Here is a 25,216-nt window from a genome sequence, read left to right as displayed (position 1 = left end):
GTTATTGAATCATTAATTTTTAGGTTTATTTGTTTGTCAAAATATCAGGAGTTGGTGGATCTTAAAAGGATTTTTTTAGTTATGTATGGTTGGAGGCGTGGGGCTATTGATTCTTTGGCATAATTACCAAATATATATATATATATTTTTGAAAATTTAACTAAGATAAAATTCTACTCTAATATAATCTATGAGTATATGTGTGAAACTTACTCATATAGACTTGAATCCCGACCTTTACCATTCCTCCCACACCCCTAATCACTTATACATGTAGAGTGACCATCATACCAAAATGGCGCGGTAATAAATTTGATATCACCAAGCCAATGTAGGTAGCCATTGAATAATTTGAATTTAAAGCATCCTTGGTTAACATTGCTTTAACTACTTCTGTAAATGCTATGGTATTTGGACGAAAGAACTACCAACTCATTTCTCATGTTTATGTAAAATGAGTGTCAAAAGAGAAAAGCCTAGTAAGAAGAGTACCAATTAATTTCAAGCAGTTTGATGCCTTATAAAGAACCTAAACGAAGGATTACCTAGAAAATTCTTAAGGTATGTTTGGTACACTGAATATAGATTATATTAGGAATAATAATTTTTATTACTGGAAATAGAAAACATTGTAATGGAATAACTATTACTATTCATAAGTTTGGTTGTTATATATGCATGAAAAGCTTGTAAAAGATGATGTATAAGGAAACTTTATATTTTTGGAAATATATTAATTTTAAAACATATTATATACACTAAGGAATAACTATTACATCCATTCTAAAGAAGAATAGTTATTCTTCAATTTAAAGAATAGTTATTCCAATGTAATAACTAATCCATGTAATAAAGATGCAACAAAATAACCGAATTGATATTACACATAAATAACTATTCCATTACAGGAGAAATTACAGTGTACCAAACGTACCCTTAATATTGGGTTTTAGTGGGTTCAGGTTGGATGCTAACAAGTCCTAATTAATACTTTTGTCAATCTACATTATTAAGAGAAGTGTTATGTCTACAACATTTTTTCAATACTTTCATAACAAATTATATGTGGTAAATTGTTACTGATTCTAATTTGAATTCATCTCTTAAATTACTTTTTTACCTACCCGTAACAGTTAGTAATAATCTGTCACGTAAGATTTGTTGTGAAGATATTGTAGACATCACATTTCTCCATTATTAATGGCATTACAAGATAGGTTTGAACTACATATAAACATAGTCATGTTTGCAAGTTTATTTAACCACCTAATATTAGAAAAATTACGAAATACCCTCCAAATAAAGTTAATGGGGTACTCCACAGTCCACCATTAAAGGTAAGTTAATTAATATACAAATTAAGTTTTATTGATTTTATTTTTTAGTTTCCGCTTTGTAAATTGGGATTCAGTTTTTTATTTTTATTTTTTAATTTTGTAAATGACATTACTAATTTTTATTGTTGTAGGTAAAAGGCACAAGTAGCAATTTGATGCAAAAATCATTCGGCGTGAGACAAAAATCATTATTTTGTAATGAGCAATTGATAAATTGGATAGAATGTAAATTTTACATCAATATTTGTACTTATACGGTATTAGTGAAACTTTGTGGTGTATTTGAATAAATAACATCTTCTTTTTATCATGTATACTCTTTAATATTTGGAGTAATGTGTATTTACAATTTAAATATGAGCTAGTATTTGAAATCAAGATAGTAGAATAAATGTTAATTTTTTTAAAATCAATTATAGGGAAAAAGACTTTTTATAATTAAAAAAAAAAGTTTTTTGAAACTTTTAGTAGTGTTTTGAAAAACAATGCAATGCATACTTTATTGCAGTGTTTGTCAAAAAAAATGCTGCAAAACAAAAACTTTATTGCATCATTTTTAAAAAGTGCCACAATAGGGAAATTGATACGTAACTCTGGCAGCGGTCACTAAAGTGTTGGCAAAAAATGTTGCAAAACATTTTGCAACATTTTGTGGCTTTTAGCATTGGTTTTTGGTTTCTGCAATAGAACCAATTTCTTGTAGTAGGCTGCAATGCACATGTGACTATGTGAACAACAATACTTGTATCGTTAGTCATTTTTTGTTATTTCATGATATCCATACATGGCACCAGTTTACCATCTATCGTTGTGTATGACTAGAATGTTAGGAATATAGACGAATTTTCAAATTTAGGAAATGCAAAAAAACAGAAGAAAAATAAAACATACAGAAATGCAATCACATGACACAAGAAATCACGCAGTTTTGTAATTTACCTTTGTCTATAGAGTTGTAATGCTTTCACTATTTTCAGGGATATTATTCAAGGCAACAATATTTATATTTAACACATCAAATCCACAACGGCTTATAAACAAGCCAAAAAACTATAGCACTTCTATATCGGGCTGAGTCATAATTCGCATCAAATGCAAAACTAAACTCCACACAAGTTAACCCAATAGAAAATTGAATCCAAATATCTAGAGTAAGTGGTTAAGGTTGAGTATTATATTTTAATCGATCAACTTTTTTAGTGCAGTCACATGAGTCTGTTGAAGTTCTTATTTATTTATTTGCTTTTATTACTTTCTAATGTGGTGAAACCCAATGTATTCCTTCTTAATGAAAGCGTGATGGAATCCATTAACAAAAAGGCTTGAAAATTCATAATCTTTCCCAAATGGAGAGAAATAAACCAATTATCAAGCTTGATCTTTTTATGTTTTCTTTAATGCAATATTGTTTTAATTTAATTATGATTAGGAAGGTCTTGTTCAAATATTCCTCTAGCTAGTGTTGTAAAAAGTATATCCAATATCCACATACTCTTAGTTACACTTTATACCATAAACTTTGAATTTTCATCTAATATAACAAAACCTTGACATCGGGGTCCCAATTGTAACAAGGGTCGTAGTTTAGGGTGTAAAACGTTCACTTGAAAAATTTAGGGTGCAAAGTGTAGTCTAGGGTATAATTTAAGGTGGTAAAGTATAATTTCCTCGTTAAATTATGACAGTATCAACACAATATATCTTATTTTTTCAAAAAAATTTCTCTGCTTTTTTTCCTATTGGAATTGTTCTATTGGATTTTTTACAAAAATTTTTACTTTATTTTATTAAGGACAAAGAGTTGCAATCATTATGTAAAAAGCTTTATTCATCACTTTTTCATGGGAACAATTACATATTTCTGTTGTGCTACTTCAAAGCTATATTTAAAATTTTGAATTTGATTATGCATTGAATATTTGACTTGATCACATCACATTTGATATGTTTTAATTTTACATAGTTGGGAGAAGGAATTTGACTTTAGTGTGAGTTTTATTTTTCCCTTTCTTTTTATTTTTATTTTTATTTTGGATGGTAGTTTTGTTGAGTTTACTAATTGATTCATAAAGAGAATATAATTCAAATGACTATTCATCTACTACTAAATCCATTCATTTACTTCTTAATTAATTCTTTTAGGTAATTACCTTTGATCCTTTTTAATTCACATTTGTTGTAGCCAATTAATAATCTTATAAAAAAATTTTGGGGTCATATCATATATAAATAAATAAATATCTTTAAAATCATATTTAGGTTATACCTGATTATATATCTTTATAAATATATAAATAAAGATAGAAAAATTATTTTTGATTGTATGGCAGAAAAGATTTGGGTTTGAAAAAGTTTGTTGAAAACTAGAAGAATAATTGCCAAATTTCAAATAATATTTAAGGATATAGAAAATGTTATAAATAACTTTTATTAAAAAATTAATATTTTCGCTTACTTACCTTTTGAAATATTCCAGAGAAAAATTGTATTGTTTTCATTTAGATATGACAAAACTTATATATATTATATTTGTTATTGCCCCTATAATAAATGAAAATATGACTATGAAATACATTACTATTTATTAAATTAGTCTAAATTGCAAAAAAATAAATTTAATAAGACTACTTAAAAAATATTATGATGTGTAACACATGGGTCCGCAACCAGTTATAATACTCACTCTTACAGTAACAACACAACTTAGTTATAATCTTTAAGAGACTGATCATGTTTATTACATGTATTTTCTAATTAATCTATTAGATCAAAAATTAGTGGCAGCTAGGGTTTGATTTCCGGTGAGCATTTATAACTAATATAAATATATTTTCATGTACACTTGTGAACATAAGTAGATACACATATTACAAACACACACTTGGGCCACAGCTAATGGCAAAAGGCTTGTTCTTTGAGCAATCAATTCCCCAACTTGCTGGCCCAAACTAACAGTATCTTCCAGTGTTGCACATTCTCTTATTATAATTTTGGGCTTAATTTGCCAAAATACTTTAGTAAAAGTGTTAACCATGTATGCCTAGTTTTTCAAATGACTAGTCTAGTCTTAATTGAGGTTCTTTGTACAACTGGTTATATAGTTTAGATTGACCCAATATATTCAGTACATACCTACACAATATATACTCAACTAATTCAATTCAATATCCGATCAATTTGGGGGCATCAATCCAAAGTTAATTATGATCCTAATACCATTAACCCAGTCAAATAGAAAATCAACTTGTATATTATTTAATGCTGTTACACAATTATTATACACTACTTAAAACTTAAAAGGGTGTCATAAGCAGCTTTGAATGGGAAACAGATCCATCAAAAGTTTCAAACTCCACCCTTAAACTAACTCTTAATCTGAATCCCATAACAAGAAACAAAGAAATACTAAATTCAATTCACTTGATCTGGGATCCTAGCTAGTCAATTTTTCTTGGGTCATTGTCCAATTCACTATTTGATGATGAAACACATGGCAACTTCCCACAATCATAATGTATACAATCAAATATCAAACTGTACAGACGCCTATAGAATATTGCATCCCTTAAGAATTTCATGAACCATCCAGACCCATTTTGTTGCACCCAACCTGCTAGATATGAGCTCATGATCAACCCAGCAACACGCCACTTCCTTTCCTTAACATATCTTTCTAAGGCTTCAGCCACTTGATTTCCTGCCACAAGCTTTTTGTTCTTGATGATTATGTTCCCAATGTGTCTGCCTAAAACAACTGCATCTTCCAATGCTGAGCAACCACCTTGTCCTAGGTCGGGTGTCATGGGATGCATAGCATCACCAGCCACTGTGATATTCCCTTTGCTGAGGTTTCCAATTATTACGTCCCATGGAAATCTAAACATCAGGGGAGCCCATGTCACTGTTGAAAGATCTGAATGCTGGACAACTCTCAAGTACGATGTGGGGAAGTTCTTGGCAAAGTTACTAATAACTTCTTTTTTTATTAGCTCAGGGTCATGTGCGATATCGTCGCCTGAAATGATAAAGATTGTTAGAATAATAGTTAAATAATTAATATTCACTATATTCTAATAGTTTAAATATTTGGAACAATTAGTAATTTATCCAAGATTAGTTTAATATTTGGAACAATCGGTAATTTATGAAAGATACCCACTCCTTTTGCTTGGTAACAAATTAATAGAAGTGACTAATAATGACTTCATTGCCAATTTTGATTCAATCAATCCAATTGATGCTGCCCATAGTTTTTTTAAGAGTATCAAATAACTATTCTAGTAAATATGGACACAATTTTTATTTTTATTTTTCGAATCATGGACACAAAAAATGACAAAATTTGATTGATGGGCAATAACCTAAATTTATAGGTTATGACCCAATTGTGTTAAATTAATTTCTTCTGTGTGAGATTTTCACTCACACTTGTATACCCATGTAGAGGTAGATATGGTCTAAACTTTTAGTAGGTTTATTTTGCTTGAGGGAGGGGCTTGAAATTCAGGACAAGGTAGCTAGTATAAGTTTGTGCTTAACAATATTTATGGACTCAATTTCGAAAACCTTTGACAATATTTATATTGGTGCCAATATAAGATAAGTATTAAGGTGGAATGAAAAGGCTTAACCTCTTAAGGATTCGCTGGTGAGATTTGTGAGAAACCAGTAGAGCTCTTTATCATTGAGAGGAATAAAGCCCGCCCTCTTGCCTATAGTTACAAATTGTTGTGCTTCATGGTTCAGCCCATGGCCTTCAGGAAATATGGCCAACCCACGCACGGCCCATCGGCCTGAATTAACAGGAGTGGTGAGTCTTAACCAATGTGCCACCACAGAGTGCACCCCATCACACCCTATCAGCGCCTGTAACATTCATTTTTTTTTTTTTGGAACAGGTAAGAAAACATTCAAATTAGAGAAAAGAAAATTTGACAAGTAAGAACGTAAATGTAACCTTTACTAATTAGTAAGTTTAATGTTTGACTTACTGTGAGTTTCGGAATTATAAAGATTTATGTGGTAATGTAAGAAATTTTTTTATTTGTATAAAATAAGTTTTTTGGGGAGTGGTGCTAAGTATCAATATGTCTAGGCACATAATTTTTTTAACAATTGCTACCCTGTTGGTAATGATTAGTGTATGTTAAAAATTATGTCAGTGGTAAGCTCATGTGAGAGAAAGCAATGTTGCTTTAATCACTTCTAGTCAACTTAGTGAAAAACATTTTCGTTATATAGCACTGCGCTGGCCGTATATAATTCCTATTTACCTTTGCTTTGATGCTAACTCCATTTTCCAGGTGAATGATAGCATAGGATGTGCCTTCTTCTACCTGATTTACAATGGAGTTAAGCTTGGAAGAGTAACGGATGGTTTCCACGGGCAATTCCTCTGCCAGAGCTTCCAGTAAGGCTTTACGATGTACTATTCTAAGTTCATGTCCATTCCTGCGTCACCACCCAAGGGTAATAATGAACTTGGGAATGTGCAGGGAAGATGGATCTGAATCAAAACAAAGTGAAAACATGAAGGGAGTGGTTCAAGTAACATACTTATCAGGTTTGGCGGAAGGGACCTGTTGAGTTGCTCCGGTATCAACATTTGTTACGTTCCTCCTATTTTATAGAAACATAGGAAAAAAATTAGCAAAAATATAATTTGAAGTAACAGCTAATTTGATTTTTACATTTTGATAACAGTCAATTTGGTTAATGTTATTTTTAATTTACAATCAATTTAGTCACATAATGAAATATGCCTACGTAGCAAACAAATTGTACACTTGGCACACTTAAACTTAGGTGTCAAGTAAAATAATGTTAAACAAATTTATTTGATATTTAAATAATGTCACGTTAGTATTTAAATTTAAAAAATAAATAAAATTTTCACTTTAAAGAAGGAAAAATATTTGTAAAAACGTTCCTATTTTTGGGCATTTTTTTAGCAGCCAAACACACCAACACCAAAACACAAAAATCATATTTACCAATCACCAACTACCCAGCAATCCAAACGCAGCATCATCTTTGTAACAACATGTTAGGTCTAATCCCTTCTCTTTATCTCCGGTCTCTTTTCTCTTTTTATTCACCTATAACCGCTTAGAGAAAAACAAAACCTTTGCCTTGGAAGCCAGCTCCTCAAATTGAACCATAAACAACTAGGAAGAAGAAAACCATTTGATGTAATGTTTTGAATCCCTTCGTCCATCAAATTGGTCAAGCCTTACCTTTTTGTTGTTAATTTATGAGATGAGAAAGTATAGGACCACAAAGTTAAGCAAATAACTCATTTATGTCAAAGATGTATCCCTCTGCTACACGATGTGGGTATTTTGTTATGATTAGGTTTTTTTTGCTTGAAATCTAACTTCTTTCATAGCTTGTAAATATTTCTTTTTGAAAATCTACCATTTCCACTGAAATACGTGGACCCACTCGAGCAATCTGACTTGTGCTCTCTTCAATCTTTACCATTTCTTCGGATTTCCTCTTTGGACAATTTTATTTTTTTCCTTCCTATATTTTGAATCGCAACAGTTTGCAAAGTCAATCCAAGAAGCTATATGAGTTACCGGCAAATCTAATAAAGTTAATGCTTTCTGACCTTCAATTCTTCAATTCAAATTATAATTTTAAATTGAGAAATTAATTTTTCTGGGTTGATGTTGTTCTTCTAAGTTTAGGTTCTTCTGTTCTTTATTTTTTTTTTGGGGGGTTTATGATTTTTATTTTTTGTTCAAATTTTCTTTTCTTTTCTCCTTTAAAATTAATAATTTAATTTTTGTTTATTTTTCAATTTAAATGCTGATATGACATTTTTTAAATGTGAAATAAATTCGTTTAATATTGTCTTTATTTGTCATGTAAGCTTAAGTGTGCCAAGTGTACCATCCGTTTGCCATATAGATTATAGACATATTTCGTTTGTGAGATAATGGCATGACTAAATTGACTAATACTAAAATATAGGAATTAAATTGACTATGATCCCACAATATAGGGACTAAAATAATGTTTTTGCCAAATAAAAAAAGTAAACATAGATTGTTACCTCCCTCCCCAAAAAAAAAATATAAATCTTTACTGTGATAAGTATATGATCATTTATTTTTGGACAAAGTATTTCTACTTTATCACATTAATTTTATAAGATTATGGAGATGAGGTTTATGTGTTTAAGACAATTAGCAAGGCTTAAATTGAACATAAATAAAAAAAATTTAAAAACTAAATAAACAAAGCTAATCCAAGTTAACACATGCGTATGTGTACACGTAAACTGCCAAGTGAGCAAAATGTCTTCATAAAGAATAAAAATTCATTATGATACAGTAAATGAATAATTCTAGCCACCCCAAATTTCAGAGCTTGTTGAGTTTCGTGATTGTGAGTGGTGGGCTCATTTTGCCCATATAAACCTACTACATTTCGTTGACCATTTACTCGACAAGTTGTGAAATTGAGAGTAAAAATTGTTGTGTCCATAGTAATATTAATTTCAAATAGCATTAAAAAAACACATAATTGTTATATGAAATGAAAGTGGTGGAAGTAAAGTACTTTCTGCAAGGGGCATAAGTAGTGGTGAGCTTGTGAGATACGCCGAGGGCATCAAGGGCAAGCCAAGCATTTGGGTGAAGACCTAAGGCTGCACCTATGGCTCTTAGCCCATCTGATTTCTCTAATACCAATGCTCCAACCCCAACTCTCTTCAAGGCCACTGCCGTTGCTAAACCTGCTATTCCTGCCCCCACTATCACCACATCTTGCTCCTCCATCTCTCTCTCTCTCTCAATTAATCTCAAAAGCATGAATACAAGTGGGAGGTCTAGAAGTGTTCTATATATATATATATATATATATATATATAAAATTTGTATTGGACCCAAACCCTTTTTTATAAAATGAGCAGAATAGGAAGCTCATGTGAAAGGGAGTGGAGGACTATTGGAAAGGGTCTAAAAACAATATCATATACTGTCAACTAAAAGTTGCGTGTACAAATTTGCTTATAGAGGCGACTAGTCAAAAAAGTTGGATGGTTAAGCATTACCCTCTACTAATCGATAAAGAGTGAAAGACATCACAGATTCACATGTATTGTCCGTACTTGAACTCGTCCAAGTCTTTCTAAAGAAACTTTTATGACAACACCATCACATTTTTTGCGTTTTTCTATATTTATGCACAGCAAAGTCGGTACCAGTATCGACCGTGTATCGTGTATGACATTTTGACTACACTAGTAGGAATTAATGGATTGGGTACGCAAACAATTACGTAAAAGAAAGCCAATTTTCATTTGGGTTATTGAAAAATAGGTCCAGTTAATAAGTAGTTTAAGGACACACACTAATCATCTATTTTAAAAATCTTTTTATGAAAAATTGAAAATATTGTCAAATTAATTAGTTATTTTTTTCATAAAAAGTTTCTTAAAATAGTTTACTAATATGTGTCCTTAAAGCATACATTAATTAAAAACCCTTGAAATATATATAACTTAAATAGAAATTGGCTTTCTTTGATGTAATTGATTGCGTACCCTATCCATTCCTAGTAGTGTAGCCAAAAGAAAGCGAATTTCTATTTAGTTTATATATATTTGTGTGTGTTTTATTAACGCGTGTCATTAGAGCATATATTAGTAATCATTAGAGAATAAATTTTTCCTATAAGTAGATGATTAATGTGTTCCCTAAGGGCATATCTCTGCACTTTAATGAATTAGCTTATGTACTAATTAATAGGCTATGCCAAGCGTTGTTGTTGGTGAAAGCTAAATATATTTATTCCAAATCTATATATATAATAATAGGTAAAGCAGAGAGAAAATCTAATTAAATTTCAAATTAGAGTCTAATTTTGTGCCATGTGTCTGTAGAGAGCGAAAATTTCCGACCTATCACAAGCTAACATATCATATTACCAAGTCCACAAAATACAACCAATTACAAAGCGCCACGTATTGCTATTAGGTTTTACTATCACTATTCAGAAACTAATAGAAATTTGCCAAGTGTCATTGAAATAGAGGCATGAAACGCATCAGCATGCATAAGCGATGACACAAGCAATCTAGCACGTATAAGCGATGACATAAGCGGACCAATCAGTCTATGACATGTGTTACCAATTAGACTCCGCCACGTGTCGCTCACCTACCCTCCTATAAATAGAAGCCTTCTTAGGAGGGACCAAGCCATCTAGAGCACAAGCAGCATCAAAGAAGATTCAGAAGTACTGAAGCTCTGCCGGAATCAAGCCTTGAAGCCTTCAGGAACTCTAAGAACTTCAACCTCGAATACAAATAACATTCAAAGCAAAATCATCCAAACTACTTGTCTAGATCAGAAGCACAAGCAACATCAAAGAAGATTCAGAAGTACTGAAGCTCTGCCGGAATCAAGCCCTGAAGCCTCTAGGAACTTCAAGAACTTCAACCTCGAATACAAACAACATTCGAAGCAAAATCATCCAAACTACTTGTCTAGATCTCAAAGTTCACTAGAATCAAGCTCGAAAGCCTCCAGAAACCTTAACAAACCATAAATCAACGAAGCTTTACGGATTCAAGCCTCTAAAGCACCGAAGAATTTCCACCACAAACCTTCGAAGACAAAGAACGTATCAAGAACGCGAAGAACACAAGGAAAAAAGAATTTCTAACAAGCTTGTAGCCAGAGATTCATTGTAATTTCGTTTCAAATATCGTCGATCCATTCTTCAGCCAAATTGAAGTATATTCGGTGTTCGAATCAAAATTATATTACCACAATTTCAATTAACAAATCTTTCAAGGAGATCGAATCAGAGGATCACTCTTTTGTAATTACAGAGAATTGTACCATACATATTCATCAATACAAATTCGCATTTGTGAAACTATTTTACTTGTTTGATTTATTTCAAACTAAGAATTTAGTCGTCAACAGTGTCTTATCTAATCTAAATTTTAGAATTTTGTGCCAAGTGAGTTAATTTAGTGTAAAAATTGAATTTCAATTAGAATTTAATTTTGCGCCACGTGTTTCATCTAATCTAAAATTTTAAATTTTTGTGCGAAATTAGTTAATTTAGTGTAGAAAACAAGGAGTGCAATATAATTAACCATAAAAAAAACAGAATCATATAACTAAAAAAAATTAAAATTTATAAGTCATATATATATATATATAAATATAAATAAGTAAAGTTTAGAGAAAATTGAATTAGAATTTGAAATTATAATCCAGTTTTGCGTCATGTGTCTAAATTTATGTGGGAATTTCACCATAATTATCCACTTAAGCTTGTGCCATGTGTCTACTTAAGTTTTTAATCTTTGTCTCAAGTGAGTTAATGTATGCAAAATACTAAGAATCTAATATATATTAATGAACTATAAAATTTAAAAAAGAAACCAAAAAATCACATGTACTCAATAAAAACCACCAAATGTTTCTCAATAAATAAATAAAATAAAAATCACAACATAACAAAAATCACCACATGTTCTATCTTATTAAAAATTAGAAAAAAAGATCATAAGTAATATTAAATTTAGGTAAGAATTTTAATATGTGACTAATTATGTTTACTTAAAAAAATAATTTGACTAATTATCTATATTTTATGATAAAAATTGTGTTTAATTTTAAATGTATCTATATGTATGCATGAATGCATGTGTTACATGCTTAAAAAAAATTAATTTGACTAAATATTTATATTTTTATAATAAAAATTTTGTTTAATTTTAAATGCATCCATGCGTTTGTATGGAGTTACATGCTAGTGTTAATAGTAGCTACGGTACACTGCAATTTATTGTCAATATTGGAAGCTAAAATTATTTATTTTTAGATTAATTAAATATTTCAAGAAAAAGTTTTATATTTTTTAAAGGATAATTATGACAAAAAATAGATATATTTGAAGTTTAGAGGTTGAATCCATATATAATATTAAATAAATATAAAAAATTTGAAAAACTTAGTAACCTTAATTTAAAATTATCCACTAAAATTTAAATAATTTTCAAAAATATTTACACAAGTTAGAAAAAGAAAGATAATATTCTTAATACTTCAAGTACGTGGCAAAATTGCTAAACAAATACATAATTTCAAATTTATAGAAAAATATATTTTCTATTTTGAGAGAAGATTAATTACAATAAAACTTTACAATATAAAACTATGAATATATTAATTATAATAAAAATTAAAAAAAAAATTTATTTATTTTATTTATATATGCCAACGGGTACTTTTAGATATTTCGAGTGGAGATGTTCAAAGTTTAATTCGACTGCTAAACTTTGAACATACCTATTCTTTATCATAATTATCCTTTAAAAAAAATTAAATTTTTTCTTGATATATTTAATTAATCTAATAATAAATAATTTTAGATTCCAATACTGACAATAAAGTGTGGTGTTCTGTATAGCCAGCACAACCAATTTTTTTAGAAGGTAAAAATCTTAGAGAAGAAACTACAGGTACTAGCCTGCTATCCATATTTTGAATACATATTTTTTAGCTTTCATTATTAACAACAAAGCTTGGTGTAGCCAAGTGGTTGATGTAAGTTAACTTACCCACCTAAAGAGGTTCTATTCTTGTTGAAAACACAACCAATTTTGGAGTCTTTGTTTATAAGGCTTTTTTTATGTGTATTTGTGCAAGGTGTTTTTACTTAAATGAGGAGAGATAGTAAAATTTAGTATTGGTGTTTCTAAAATAAGAAAAAGAAGAGAGAGAAGAAAAAAAAAAAGCGGAGAGAAATTGTTCAATTTTTTGTAATAGAATTGCTGAAATACTTTTCCCCTAGCCCACAAAAACTGTTGACCAATCCCCCGACCCGTTAGTTTTAATTTCTAAGAGTATCCCCATCAGTTTGTGCATAAATGTTCAAAATGGAAAAAGTGACTAATTTTACACATTTTGAGTATACCCACATCAGTGGGTGTAAACTTGTGTATAAATGCAAATTGCTACAGTAACTGTGCAAATATGCACAGTTACTATAACATGTGCATATAATATCTTAATAATTTTTTCTCTCTCCTCTCTGCACAGCTCTCTCTTTCTCTCATCTCATCATTCTAGCATGCTCTAGCTTCCGTCGATTGCCACCGCCGTCGATGAGAACGAGGTTGAGCAAGCTGAGTCGCCGGACGAGTTCGTTGCTTGCAACACGAACGGAGTTCTCCGACGGGTGCGCATCCTTTGCCAAACATTGCTCAGATTGCGGCAACACCATAGTCCCATATCCACTTAGCATGAGCGCCACTTGCAGCGACCAATCCTACAAAATTCGCTGCGTCGCGGCAGCTAGCGGCGACATGCTAGTGTTCGACCAACTCAACAACACTTACCCAATCGCATCCATCAACCCCTTCGCCCAACGCTTCGTGATCAAGCTCGCCACCCTGGTCTCCAATGCCACCTGCGTCACCTCCGATCTTGTCTACCAGGGTCTCCAGCTCAATAGCTTGCTTTGTGAACTTGGACCTGAGTTTGGGAATGGACCGGTGGGGTCAATTGGGTTTGGAGATTCAATGGGTGTAGCCGAGAGAACCAGTTCGTGAGAGATGTGGGCTAAATATTTAATTTGAATAAATGTGTATAATAGACAAACTGATGTGGGTGTTCCATAAAAATGAAAGTGTAAAATAGAAAAAAGTAGGTTTTAGATGTACAAAATGGAAAAAAATTTGCACAGACTGATGCGGTTGCTCTAAGTAGTTTCTTTCATTTGTATTGCATTTAGGGAAATAAACTTAAGTATTTTTTTATTTTTATGAATTGTAACTAAGTTTTATCCTAAAGTATTACTCCCTTCGTCTCACTTTATTTGTCCTGTTTGAAAAGTCAAATTTTTTAAGGGAACGTCATTTATTGTCTTGTTTGCCTTATAAAAATATATAAGTTTACAAAATTACCCTTAAATAAATTTATCAGTTTTTTTTTAAAAGAGTTATTTTTAATGAGGTAACTAAAAAGGTGCCCCAATTAGATTGATTTTTTAAATATTTGTTAGTTTTCTTTTCAAATAGTTTTGAAAATAAGGTAGGGGTATAACAGGAACATTAGTAAATTGATAACTTTTATTTTTAGAAACAAAACAATATTTTGGAACATCCTAAAACGAAATAGAGGACAAACAAACTGGGACAGAGGGAGTATATTGCTTTGATGACTTGCCATTGAATTTGATATTACTTTATTCTTCTTGTCTACTTCTCTGGTTAATTTAATATTTTTTATGGTACTTATTATTGTTTACTTGTAGTAGTGAATATGTCCATATTTCCATTCTATTTCACTCCTTAAATCATTTTTTATTTAGTGCATTTTCTTTTGTTGATAATTTGTTAATACATGGTGTTAATTCGAATTTTCACAGAAAAAAAATTTGGTTTGTATATATTCCCCCCTCCCCTAGATATCCTTGCTCCATCCTTAGGTTCTTCTAGGCGAGAAGTATATTTGGCTTATTGAAAATTGGTATGGATATATGGACTTGGTACTTGGTTGTTAAGGTTAAGTATTTTATTGTAATCAAAGTTGTCAAAATCGGGATATACGTAGGATCGTGAGAGGTAGATGGGATCGTAGATTGTAGGATTGGATCTGAATCGTAAGATCCTACATTATTTAAGCAAAAAACAAAAAGTACGCATTGGTATGTTAAATAATCACATAAATTATACATTCATTGATATAATTACCATACACCACTACATCCATTTATAAGCACCATTTAAAGAGGCCAAAAACCTCAAAACGTGACATTCTATTGGGATATTTTTTTTTTTATTTTGGTCCAACTGACACTCTACATTAAAGTGGAAAAACTTGGTCTATTGGGATTTTATTCTTCATTTGGGTTCAACTGAGCCTTCTGTCAAGGTAAAGAAGATTACAAGAAATCAAGGTCATTTGGGATCCTTAGAATTGTACGATCCTACTGATCATGAACAATCGCAAAAATCCTTAAAATATTCGGACAATTTTGGACAGATAGGATCGTAAAATCGTAGAATCAAGATCGAGATTTTAATAACCATGAATGTATTTGATTATCATTTTTAGTGCTGTCACACATAAGTCCGTTAAAGAGGTTTCTTTTTTGTTGCAGTGGGACCTAATATATTCTTTTTTATTGAAAGCACGATGGCACACATGAAGAAAAGGTTTGAAAATTTCTAATCTTTCCCAAATGGAGTGGAATATTCAGATTATAATGCTCTTTCAATTTGATTATGACTTCTATGGTCTCGTACGAATATTATATACTTAGTGTTGTAGAAAGCATATCCAATATCTACTTACATCACCTAAAGGAGCTCTAAAACTTATAATAATCACTCATATTTACAACAAAATCAAAACTTTAGTTCCAAAACAGAATTATTAGTTATGAACCTTTTATACACTAATCAAGATTATTATTTTTATTAAAAAAATCAAGATTATTATACGTATCTTCTTAATAATCAATTATATCTAAAATTAGTTGCTGCCTGCAATGATATTCGAAGAGGATTTATAATTATGATAAATATGTCTTCAAACACTTGCGAACATATGAAGACACACATATTACAAACACAGACATTATATATATATATATATATACTGTTTATTTGTTAGAATCTTTTTGCATATGAATAAGTTGTATTGCACTTATAATTCTCATGTAAAATTCTTATGAAATAATTTTTAGTAATTACATAAATCTCAAATACAAATTATATTGTTTTTGTGCAACTCACAAAATAATTAAATTATATCATGTTAAAATCATATAGTATTCAATTGTACAAAAAAAGTTTAAAGTATAACTTGATAACAACATCAGATTATACAATTTATTATATATTGTGACATCAAGAATTTGAAAAGTGCACACATTTTTTATGAAAATTACTAAATTATTATATTAAAATTTGAGCACTTTAAGTTTTAGAAATGTATTTTTTTATTATTTACGATTTAGGGTATGTTTGGATACTGCTTTTTGCTGAAAATTGAAAATAGAAAACACTGTAATAAAATAATTTTTAAATGTGTGAATAGTATCGTGGGACCCATTTTTAATTAAAGTTTTGTTGAAAAAAGAGGTTTGTGGATCCCGTGAACAATGCACGGGACCCACGCAAAAAACGCTAGACGCTTGTCGCTATCCAAACATTCACTTAGTATCAAAATTAACAGTTTGGTTGACAATTATCCACCTTATACTATAAAAGTATTTACAATGTGAATCATAAATAATGAGAGGTTTTGTAATTTGCATGTCCAATTTGCACTCTAATTCATATGGTAAGTGGTTTTAATATATTGTTCTTAAATTAGGGAGTTATATATAAAGTTTTGAAGTTCAAAAATTACGCTCCAAAGATTTAACCAAATGATAAGATGAGTAGTTCTGGGATGTCACTCAACCTAAGGTAGTAGTCCTAGCAGATGTCACTCAATGTGACCAAGTCACATGCTTGATTGTTAGAAGGAATTACTCAATTCTAAGGCAAGGACACTTGCAAAAAATGTTCTAAATAAAAAATCTTGGACTTCTTCTGATTTCTTATTGAAATTTATAAGTGAATACATTGAATGTGAAATAAATACTTACAATTAGAAGTGTTCGCAGTGTAGTGTGGTTTTGGGCCATGTTTAGCATCACCCTTTACAGTGTGGTTTAGCCAAAACTATAACTGCACCGCACCTTATTTTTGCGGTCACATGTGTGGTGCGGTGCGGTTTAAAGTTTAGCCAAAATCATAACCGTACCGCACCTCATTTTTGCGGTCACATATGTGATGCGATGTATAAGATGAGGTTTGAATGATTTGAAGTTGGTATATTTTTCAAATTTTGGGCTTTTTCTATCCAGCCCAAAACTAATTTTTCCCTTTATTTTGGTCCAAGTTTTAAACTATTGAGCAAGTTTTTCTTTATTTTAGGCTAGCTTTCCTAATCAACACTTGTTAGAGTTATCAAACTATTTTTTTTTAAAACTAGGATTATTAAACTATTAATAATATATTTAATATTAAAAATAATTAGATATATTAATATATATAGAGGGTGCGGTGCGGTGTGGTGCGGTTTTCTTATTATAAAACCGCAATCTGCACTATACCATGTGGTGTGGTGCGGTGCACAATTACTTGCGGTGCGGTTATGCCATTTTGCGGGTGGTTTTGGTGCGGTTTGGTGAACACCCCTACTTACAAGTAAATGCTTGATTACTTCCAATACAGATAACAACTCCGTAAACTGACTTCGCATTGTAGGGAAATTAACACGAAATTCCGAACCTGTGAGAAACAAAAAATAGATAAAACACACACCAAAGAAAAATAATCACACGCACAAGACAGTATTGACGTGGTTCGGCAATTTTTTTACATCCACGGAGTTGCAGGAATTTTACTATTATCATAGAAAAATGCGAAGTATGGCTATAGTCTTTTTCTCTCTCACAAAACAATAACAGAAAAAAAAAAAAAAAAAACCCTAATCACCAAATAGTCTAGCTCACATACTTGAGCTGTTATAGTAACCGTTCCACAAATCTCTCTTCAATTCAAATTTGAATTTGAATATGTAATTACTCCTATAATCTCTCTCCTTAAAATCTCTCTATTCTGTAATTAACCACTCCTATAATTCCTCTTCTTGTATAGCTATATATTGATGTAAATTCTTTTGTAAAGATGGAGAAAATATAATACAAGTTTTCAGTTTTTATACTAAGTACTGCTGCACTTCTATATGTCGGCAAAGTAGAAAAAACATTTGAATAAAAAACATAAAAGCAATAAGTTAGTGATCCAATTGGCTCATGCTTGGTAATGATGTTGAAGTGAATTGGAGTGAAGGACAAAAAAAAAAAAAAAAAATTCACACACGATATCATATAAAAAAAAAAATCACAAAATGGTCTTGCACCTATCAGCTCTGGTGAAAGAGACTTCTTGAGTTGCTCCAGTATTGACATTTGTTATGTATGCCCTATTTTAATATGAACAAGGTTACACAATTTAAATTTAGAAAAAATAAAAATAAAAAAGTTAAGTAGTGTGTATGTGTGCAAGCACAAAGGGGTATTTAGAATACAAAAAACTATAGAATGACTAACTTGATAAATGGAACTGAACTTTTTAAATTTCAGGTGCTAAAATAGAAGAATTTGATCCGAATTTTAGAAATCAAATGCATAATTTTATTTATTTTTCTCAACTTATTGAAGATTTAAACTAAGACTAACATGAACTGCAATTTTGAATATAGTTCAAACCCATCCTATTGTTTCATAATCTCTAGAGGTAAGACATAGGACGCCTGCAGCGTTGTAATAACAGTTCTAATTTCTGTGATTACATAGTTCACCATACGTACTCTGCTCAACCTAAGATTGACCTTAGATTTTGTTCTAGAAAATAATCAGTAGAATTGTAAATAATTTTCTGAAATACTTTTTGTTTTGGGTTTAAAAGTTGATACATAGTTTTATAGACTTTTATAATAAAATTTGTAGTAACCCTATTATCATTCTACTCTATATGATACTCAAATTACAGAAGTCAACTACATCTTGGTGAAGTACCCAAACTTACTATGACAATCCTGTCTGTGTTGCAACATATTATCAATGCAGTGTACGATTGTTTCTATCCAAGATTTCCACTTTATGAAATGCATGCACCTAGCTGGCTTCAGAAAATGCTAATTGTTCAAAGTTCCAAAATTTGTTCTACACACGCATGTCAGCTAAATGTGTATCAACATTTGATCTCAAAGATCTTCTAAGAATAAAAAATAGGGTAAACATAGATACAGTTTCTTAATTAGGTGTTATCCCTAAATTCCCCTATTATAAATTCAATAAAGTGGTTTCATTGACCAATGGGCTACAATCTTCATTGTTAAATTTAATTGTTATTAGGAAAGAGCTATGTGGTTGAATTTAGTTAGGTAACCTAATAAGGAACTATACTTAAGTTTTAGCGTTAACAAATATATACGATTAATAACAAAAACCAAAGTTATAGGGAGCATAAACTCACACAAACTCTTCTGAGAATGACAAATATAGGTCATTGTAAGAAGAAAAAGATTGAAAGAATTCCAACATTACCTTTTGCAAGGAGTATAAAGATTGATGAGCTTGTGAGAGACACCAAGGGCATCCATAGCAAACCAAGCATTAGGGTAAAGACTTAATGTTGCACCAGTGGCACGCAGCTCTTCTAATATTTCTATCACCAAAGCTCGAATTCCAACTCACTTCAAGGCTACAGCAGTTGCTAAACTTGTTATCCCTACCCCTACTATGACCACATCCTCTTCCTCCATCTTTATCACACACTGCCTCAAACACAGTACATTGAGTGTCTCAATGGATTACTTGTATTAATTTTGCAACCATTGAAGATCATGAATAACCATGACATTTTATTAAAATCTTTTATCTTTACTAAGAAAATTTTAACTCTAGATCAAGACTTTTAACTGAAATGTGAATTACTATGGAATATCTTTCTTGCCCACCAAATGAAAAGTAGTTGACTCTATATCCTCAAAGTAAAATGCAAAGCCACTAGTAATATAATTCTGCTGAGTTTGAAATTGAAAACCTAACAGACTTAAAACTATCCTCCCCTTAGTTGTTTCCAAAAGCCAAAGTGCTTTTCAAGCAGGCAGAGTCATTACCGACAACATTCTTATGGCCTTTGAAACACTCCACTACATGAAACACCGTTAGAATGGCAACTCAGGCTATATGACTTTGAAGCTAGAGAAAGGCGTACTATCGCGTTGAATGGATTTACTTGGAGTTGTTGATGAAACGAATTGGTTTTAATGACAGATGGGTTGATGGAATGTATTACTACTATTAGCTACTCCATTTTAATCAATGGTGAACAATCCCAAGTCATCCAACCATCAGGAGGCATTTGTCATGAAGACCAGTTCTCCCCTTACTTGTTCCTAATGTGTACAGAAGGCTTCCATAGCTTAATGTACCAAGCATTTGAAGCTGGTCAAATATGGGTGTTTCTATTTGCAAAATAGGCCCTAGATTGACACATCTATTTTTGGCCAATGATAGCTTGATTTTTTGCAAATCCTCCCTATCCAAGTGTCATAAAATTCAAGACTTGCTTACCTGCTACGAATAGGCCTTGAGCCAAAAATTGATTAGGAGCAAGACTTTCCTCTTCTTTAGCAAAGCCACACCCCCGAAAACGATCAACCAGATTAAAAATTCTCTTGGGGTGGAAAAGGTTAAGCAATACGAAAAGTACTTTGGACTACCAGCTCTAGTTGGTAAGAACAAGAAAGCGAGTTTAATGTACATCAAGGAGAGGGTATGGGCTAAGCTACAAGGCTGGAAGGAACAACTTCTTTCTTAAGCAGGTCATGAAGTGCTTCTTAAGGCCGTTATTTAAGCAATCCCGACCTTTGCCATTAGTTGTTTCAAGCTTCCTATCACTGTATGCAATGACATTGAAGTCTTGATAAGGAAGTTTTGGTTGGGGGCAAAGAGGCGGTCAAAGGAAAAGTCATTGGAAAAAATGGAGCTCTCTATGTCAGCCCAAACATTTGGGAGGTATGGGTTTCCAAGAACTTTAGAAATTCAATGATGTTATGCTAGCTAAGCAGGTCTGGCTTACTAGATAGCAAAAACTCCCTGTTCCACTAATTCTTTAAAGCTAAAAGTTTCCCCAATGGGTCGATTTTGGATGCTAAGGAAGGTAATGGATCCTTTGAATGGAGGAATATTCTTAAGGGAAGGGATATGATTCATAAAGGGGTACAATGGAGAGTGGGAAATGGCCCTGCCATTTGGATTTACCATGACAACTGGCTCCCAGACCCTCATAATAAAAACGTTTTGTCACCTCTAAATTTTTTTATTGTGATGCATCGGTTTCTATTTTGATTGACAAGGAACGGCGTTGCTGGATCGAGGAGGCAGTGGACAACATTTTCCTGCCTCACAAAGCCTCTCTAATCAAATTAATCCCCGTAAGCCTTAGTGACTGCGATGACAAACTCATTTGGCCTCTCAATCTGGATGGTGAATACTCAGTGAGATCAGGTTATAGATTGATGTTGGAAGAAGAGATGAACGCTATTCCAAGTTCCTCTAACCTGTCCCAATCAAAGAAGACACGGAAAGAGTTATGGAGCATTATAGTCCCTAACAGAATCAAGACTATAATGTGGTGAGCAAGCCTTAATGCTCTGCCTTCACGGGTGAATGTGATGAAACGGAAAGTCCTAACTGATGCTGTCTGTCAAAGCTGTGGAGCGAATCAAGAAACAACTCTCCATGCTCTTTGGATGTGTCATGCATTAGCTGAGGTCTGGACTAGGCACTTTGGCTGCCTGATGAGAGAATCCAGGTACTGTTCGAATTTCTTAGATGTTTTTCAGCTCTACCTGAAGAAAAGGGACCCTCTAATCTATTTGCAATAACCACTTCAATGATTTGGACTCAAAGGAATAAATGTAGAGTGGGTAAAGTAACATCTCCATTGGGGTCGATTAGTACACTAGCTCTAGACTTCTTACAGGAATTCCAGCGAGCAAATCTCTCCCTGACGAAGATCTCCTTAGCTCCACCCATCACCAAATGGAATCCGTTACCAACGAAATGGGAAAAACACCAACTTTGATGGGGCTATCTTTAAAGAGAATAATTCAGCAGGTTTGGGTGGCATTATTCGTGATGGCAAAGGTCTTGTTATGGCTGCATTTACACAAGTTATTCCACTACCTATTTCGATAAAGATGGTGGAAGTGTTAGCGGCACATAGAACTCTTTATTTTGCAAGGAAGCTTGAATTTGATCAAGTAATCATTGAAGGTGACTTGGAAATCATCATCAAGGCTTTAAATAGCGAAGATTTTTCCTCCTCAAGTTTTGGCCATATCCTTTGTGACATCAAGCAGTCCACCGCAAACTTCAGGAAATCAGTTTTCTATCATACTCGTAGGCAGGGTAACAGAGTAGCTCATAAACTTGCTAGATTAGCTTGTAATTTTTCTCCTTTTCGTGTTTGGATGGGGACTATTCCCCCCAAATACCATTGATGTTTATTTTTTTGAAGTTCCTTAATAATACTTAACTCCCCCTCCTTTTCTTGGGGTGGATTCTCAACCAAAAAAAAAACATTGGTTTTGTGCAACCCACAAAATAATTAAAATAAACATTTTAAAATCATATAGTATTCAATTGTACATCAAAATTTTAAAGTATAACTTGATAACAACATCAAATTATAGAGTTTGTTATATAATTGTGACATCATGAATTTGAAAAGTGCACACATTTTTATGAAAATTACTAAATTATTGCATTAAAATTTGAGCACTTTACGTTTATGATTTTATTTATTTATTTATGATTTAGAATCAAAATTAACAGTTTGTGCGTGTCATCCTTGCACAAATTAAAAGTTTAGAATCAAAATTAACTAGGCTGTAGAAACTCTATTATCTTCTTCGGAATGATATCTCTCTCCCTCTGATAACACTGTTATCAGTAGGGCTTGCTGGTTTTATTTTTCGAGGGTTTAGGGAAACACATTCTTCTCTTTCTTTCCTCCTTCCTACTTTTCTCTCTATCCTTGTCTTTATTCCCAATTATGGATGAAGTTCTCAGTGAATGGAAAAACTATCCCTCACGGATGAGGAAGGTGCCAAACTTAGCCTGACAAAATCCAAAAATCTGAGAAGAAAAGAATATGTTCTTGCAGCAAAGTTTCTAACAAAACGTGCACTAAATGTGGATGTCATTGGGAGAACCCTCAAACCACTATGGAGGGCCAGGAACGAATTTAAGATCAGGGATGTTGATGACCATACTCTATTATTCGTTTTCGAACTTGAGACAGATGCAGAAAGAGTACTAGCTCAAGAACCGTGGTCGTTCGATAAGCATCTTATCCTTCTACAACGATATGACTATTCGTTTTCGGCCAAACATTTACGTTTTACAAAGATTACTTTTTGGGTGCAAATACATGGTTTACCTCTGAGATTGCTTGACTCAGAGACAGCCATTGAACTAGGAGAAACCCTTGGGGAAGTATTACTTGACGAAGCAGAAAAGGAGATGGTGGGTGGGGATTTTGTAAGGGTTAGGGTGAGAATAGATGTCTCAAAGCCATTAAGTAGAGGTCAAAGAGTGATTTTGGATGAAGGAACCAAGAATTGGGTCTCTTTTAAGTATGAAAAGCTTACAACCTTCTGCTACTGGTGCGGCATGGTAACCCACGATGAGAAAGAGTGTGAAAAACGGCTTGCTGGGAAAGGTTCAAATCTACAGGCATAGCAGGAATATGGAGCATGGTTAAGGGTTGTTCCGTTCAATCCAGGAAGATCTCCTTACACGACGGTATCAGGTATGGGTGATGGGCTTGGAGGTGTCACTAAGCAGTCGTTTGGGAGGAAGAATAGGGTGGCAGAGGAGCTAGAGCTAGTGGCATCTCAGGGCAGACCTACTCCGGCAGAGGATAGTAACGCTCATTCCAACGTGGACAGCCCTCGTGCTTCTCACATGGAAACAGCAGATTTGGTGGAGGATTTTATGCAGAATTTAAACCCACCATTATCTCCAATTATACGGGTAATTAATTCCATCCCAAATTCATCCCCATCTGATAACCGTACTCAAGTTTTCGAAAATTAAATTGAAGAAATTGATTCGGCTTTGAATAAGTTTGACTCCCACTCAATATCTACAACTGATATGCCATCTGTCACCTCCACATAGTCAAAACCCGGTGAAATTAATTCTGAAATAAGTACAGATTTTATAGGAGTTGAGGCACAAAGCAACTCTCCCCACGTGACCACTCAAGTTACCCCACATGATACTACTACTCTATGCATGTGGAAGCGACTAGCCCGAAATAACATGTTACCTGAGAACCCTACCCAATACTTTGTTTTACACAAAAGAAACTAGGAGCTTGAGGAGGAAGTCCATCCGGAGTTACCAAAGAAGAAGATCTTGGTTTCGAAAGATGAGAGCACAGAAATTTCAATGGCGGAGGCTGCTTTGCAGTCTTGCCAAGAACCATAAGCATCATAGTGTGGAACTGCTGCAGGCTTGGGAACCTGCGGACAGAAAAAGAGTTTGAAGTAGTGATTCGAGCAAAAGATCCCTCCACCCTGTTTATAGCCGAAACGTGGACGGATGAAGCAAGGCTAAAGCAGATTAAATGGAAAATTGAATTTGATAATTTATTTTTTGTTGAAGGAAATAATAGAGGTGGGGGTCTAGCACCCTTTTGGCGAAATTCAATCAACTTGCATGTTGATTCTTTCTCACAAAATCATTTAGATTCGATCATCAATAAGGGGAAGGAGGAGGCTTGGCGATTCACAGGTTTTTATGGTGAACCTATGACGCACAAACGGTTTGAGTCATGGAATAAACTTCGACAACTTCACAAAAAATTTAATATCCCTTGGCTGTGTGCCGGGTATTTTAATGAGATAATGAGAACCTCTGAGAAATTGGGAGGAAGTAGTAGGAACCAAGCATAGATGCTTTCGGGATGTAGTGGATGAGTATGGTTTTATTGATCTCAGTTTTGCAGGCCCCTGGTATATATGACAGAAACATTTTTCTGCAGGTCATTCAATATGGGAGAGACTTGATCGTGCCTTGGCTACTAACGATTGGTTGTTGAGATTTACAGGTACAAAAGTCCACCACCTAAAGTCAAAGTCTTCAGATCATAGTCCTTTATGGATTAATATGATGGGTCTAGAAGCTCAACTTGTAAAAAAACATTTAGGTTCGAAGAGGCGTGGCTGTCCGACCATACATGTTCCGAAGTTGTTGAA

At 32.7% G+C, this 25,216-nt stretch overlaps 1 protein-coding gene across 1 annotated transcript; it reads right to left on the bottom strand.

The window, feature by feature from the left end:
- Window positions 1-4,569: 4,569 nt before the first annotated feature.
- LOC142623914 (monooxygenase 2-like) lies at window positions 4,570-9,192 on the bottom strand. Its single transcript, XM_075797394.1, has 5 exons — window positions 8,907-9,192; window positions 6,894-6,956; window positions 6,611-6,788; window positions 5,969-6,203; window positions 4,570-5,352 (listed from the first exon to the last, which is right to left on the bottom strand). Exons 1-5 carry the CDS (start codon window positions 9,155-9,157, stop codon window positions 4,775-4,777), a joined length of 1,305 nt encoding a protein of 434 aa, XP_075653509.1. The 5' UTR covers window positions 9,158-9,192; the 3' UTR covers window positions 4,570-4,774.
- Window positions 9,193-25,216: the final 16,024 nt, after the last annotated feature.

The sequence above is a fragment of the Castanea sativa genome, chromosome 2, assembly GCF_040712315.1.
Source record: "Castanea sativa cultivar Marrone di Chiusa Pesio chromosome 2, ASM4071231v1".
NCBI lineage: Eukaryota > Viridiplantae > Streptophyta > Magnoliopsida > Fagales > Fagaceae > Castanea > Castanea sativa.
The sequence above is the reverse complement of the archived record's forward strand: the minus strand, read 5'-3'. Positions and strand labels throughout refer to the sequence as shown.

Excerpts from the sequence above, each read along its gene's own strand:
- LOC142623914 (XM_075797394.1), bottom strand. The coding sequence starts at position 9,157 with ATGCTTTTGAGATTAATTGAGAGAGAGAGAGAGATGGAGGAGCAAGAT. Across the intron at positions 6,789-6,893 it reads CCTTCCGCCAAACCTGATAA|GAATGGACATGAACTTAGAA; the intron begins GTATGTTACTTG and ends GTGGTGACGCAG. Across the intron at positions 5,353-5,968 it reads CACCAGCGAATCCTTAAGAG|GCGACGATATCGCACATGAC; the intron begins GTTAAGCCTTTT and ends TTATCATTTCAG.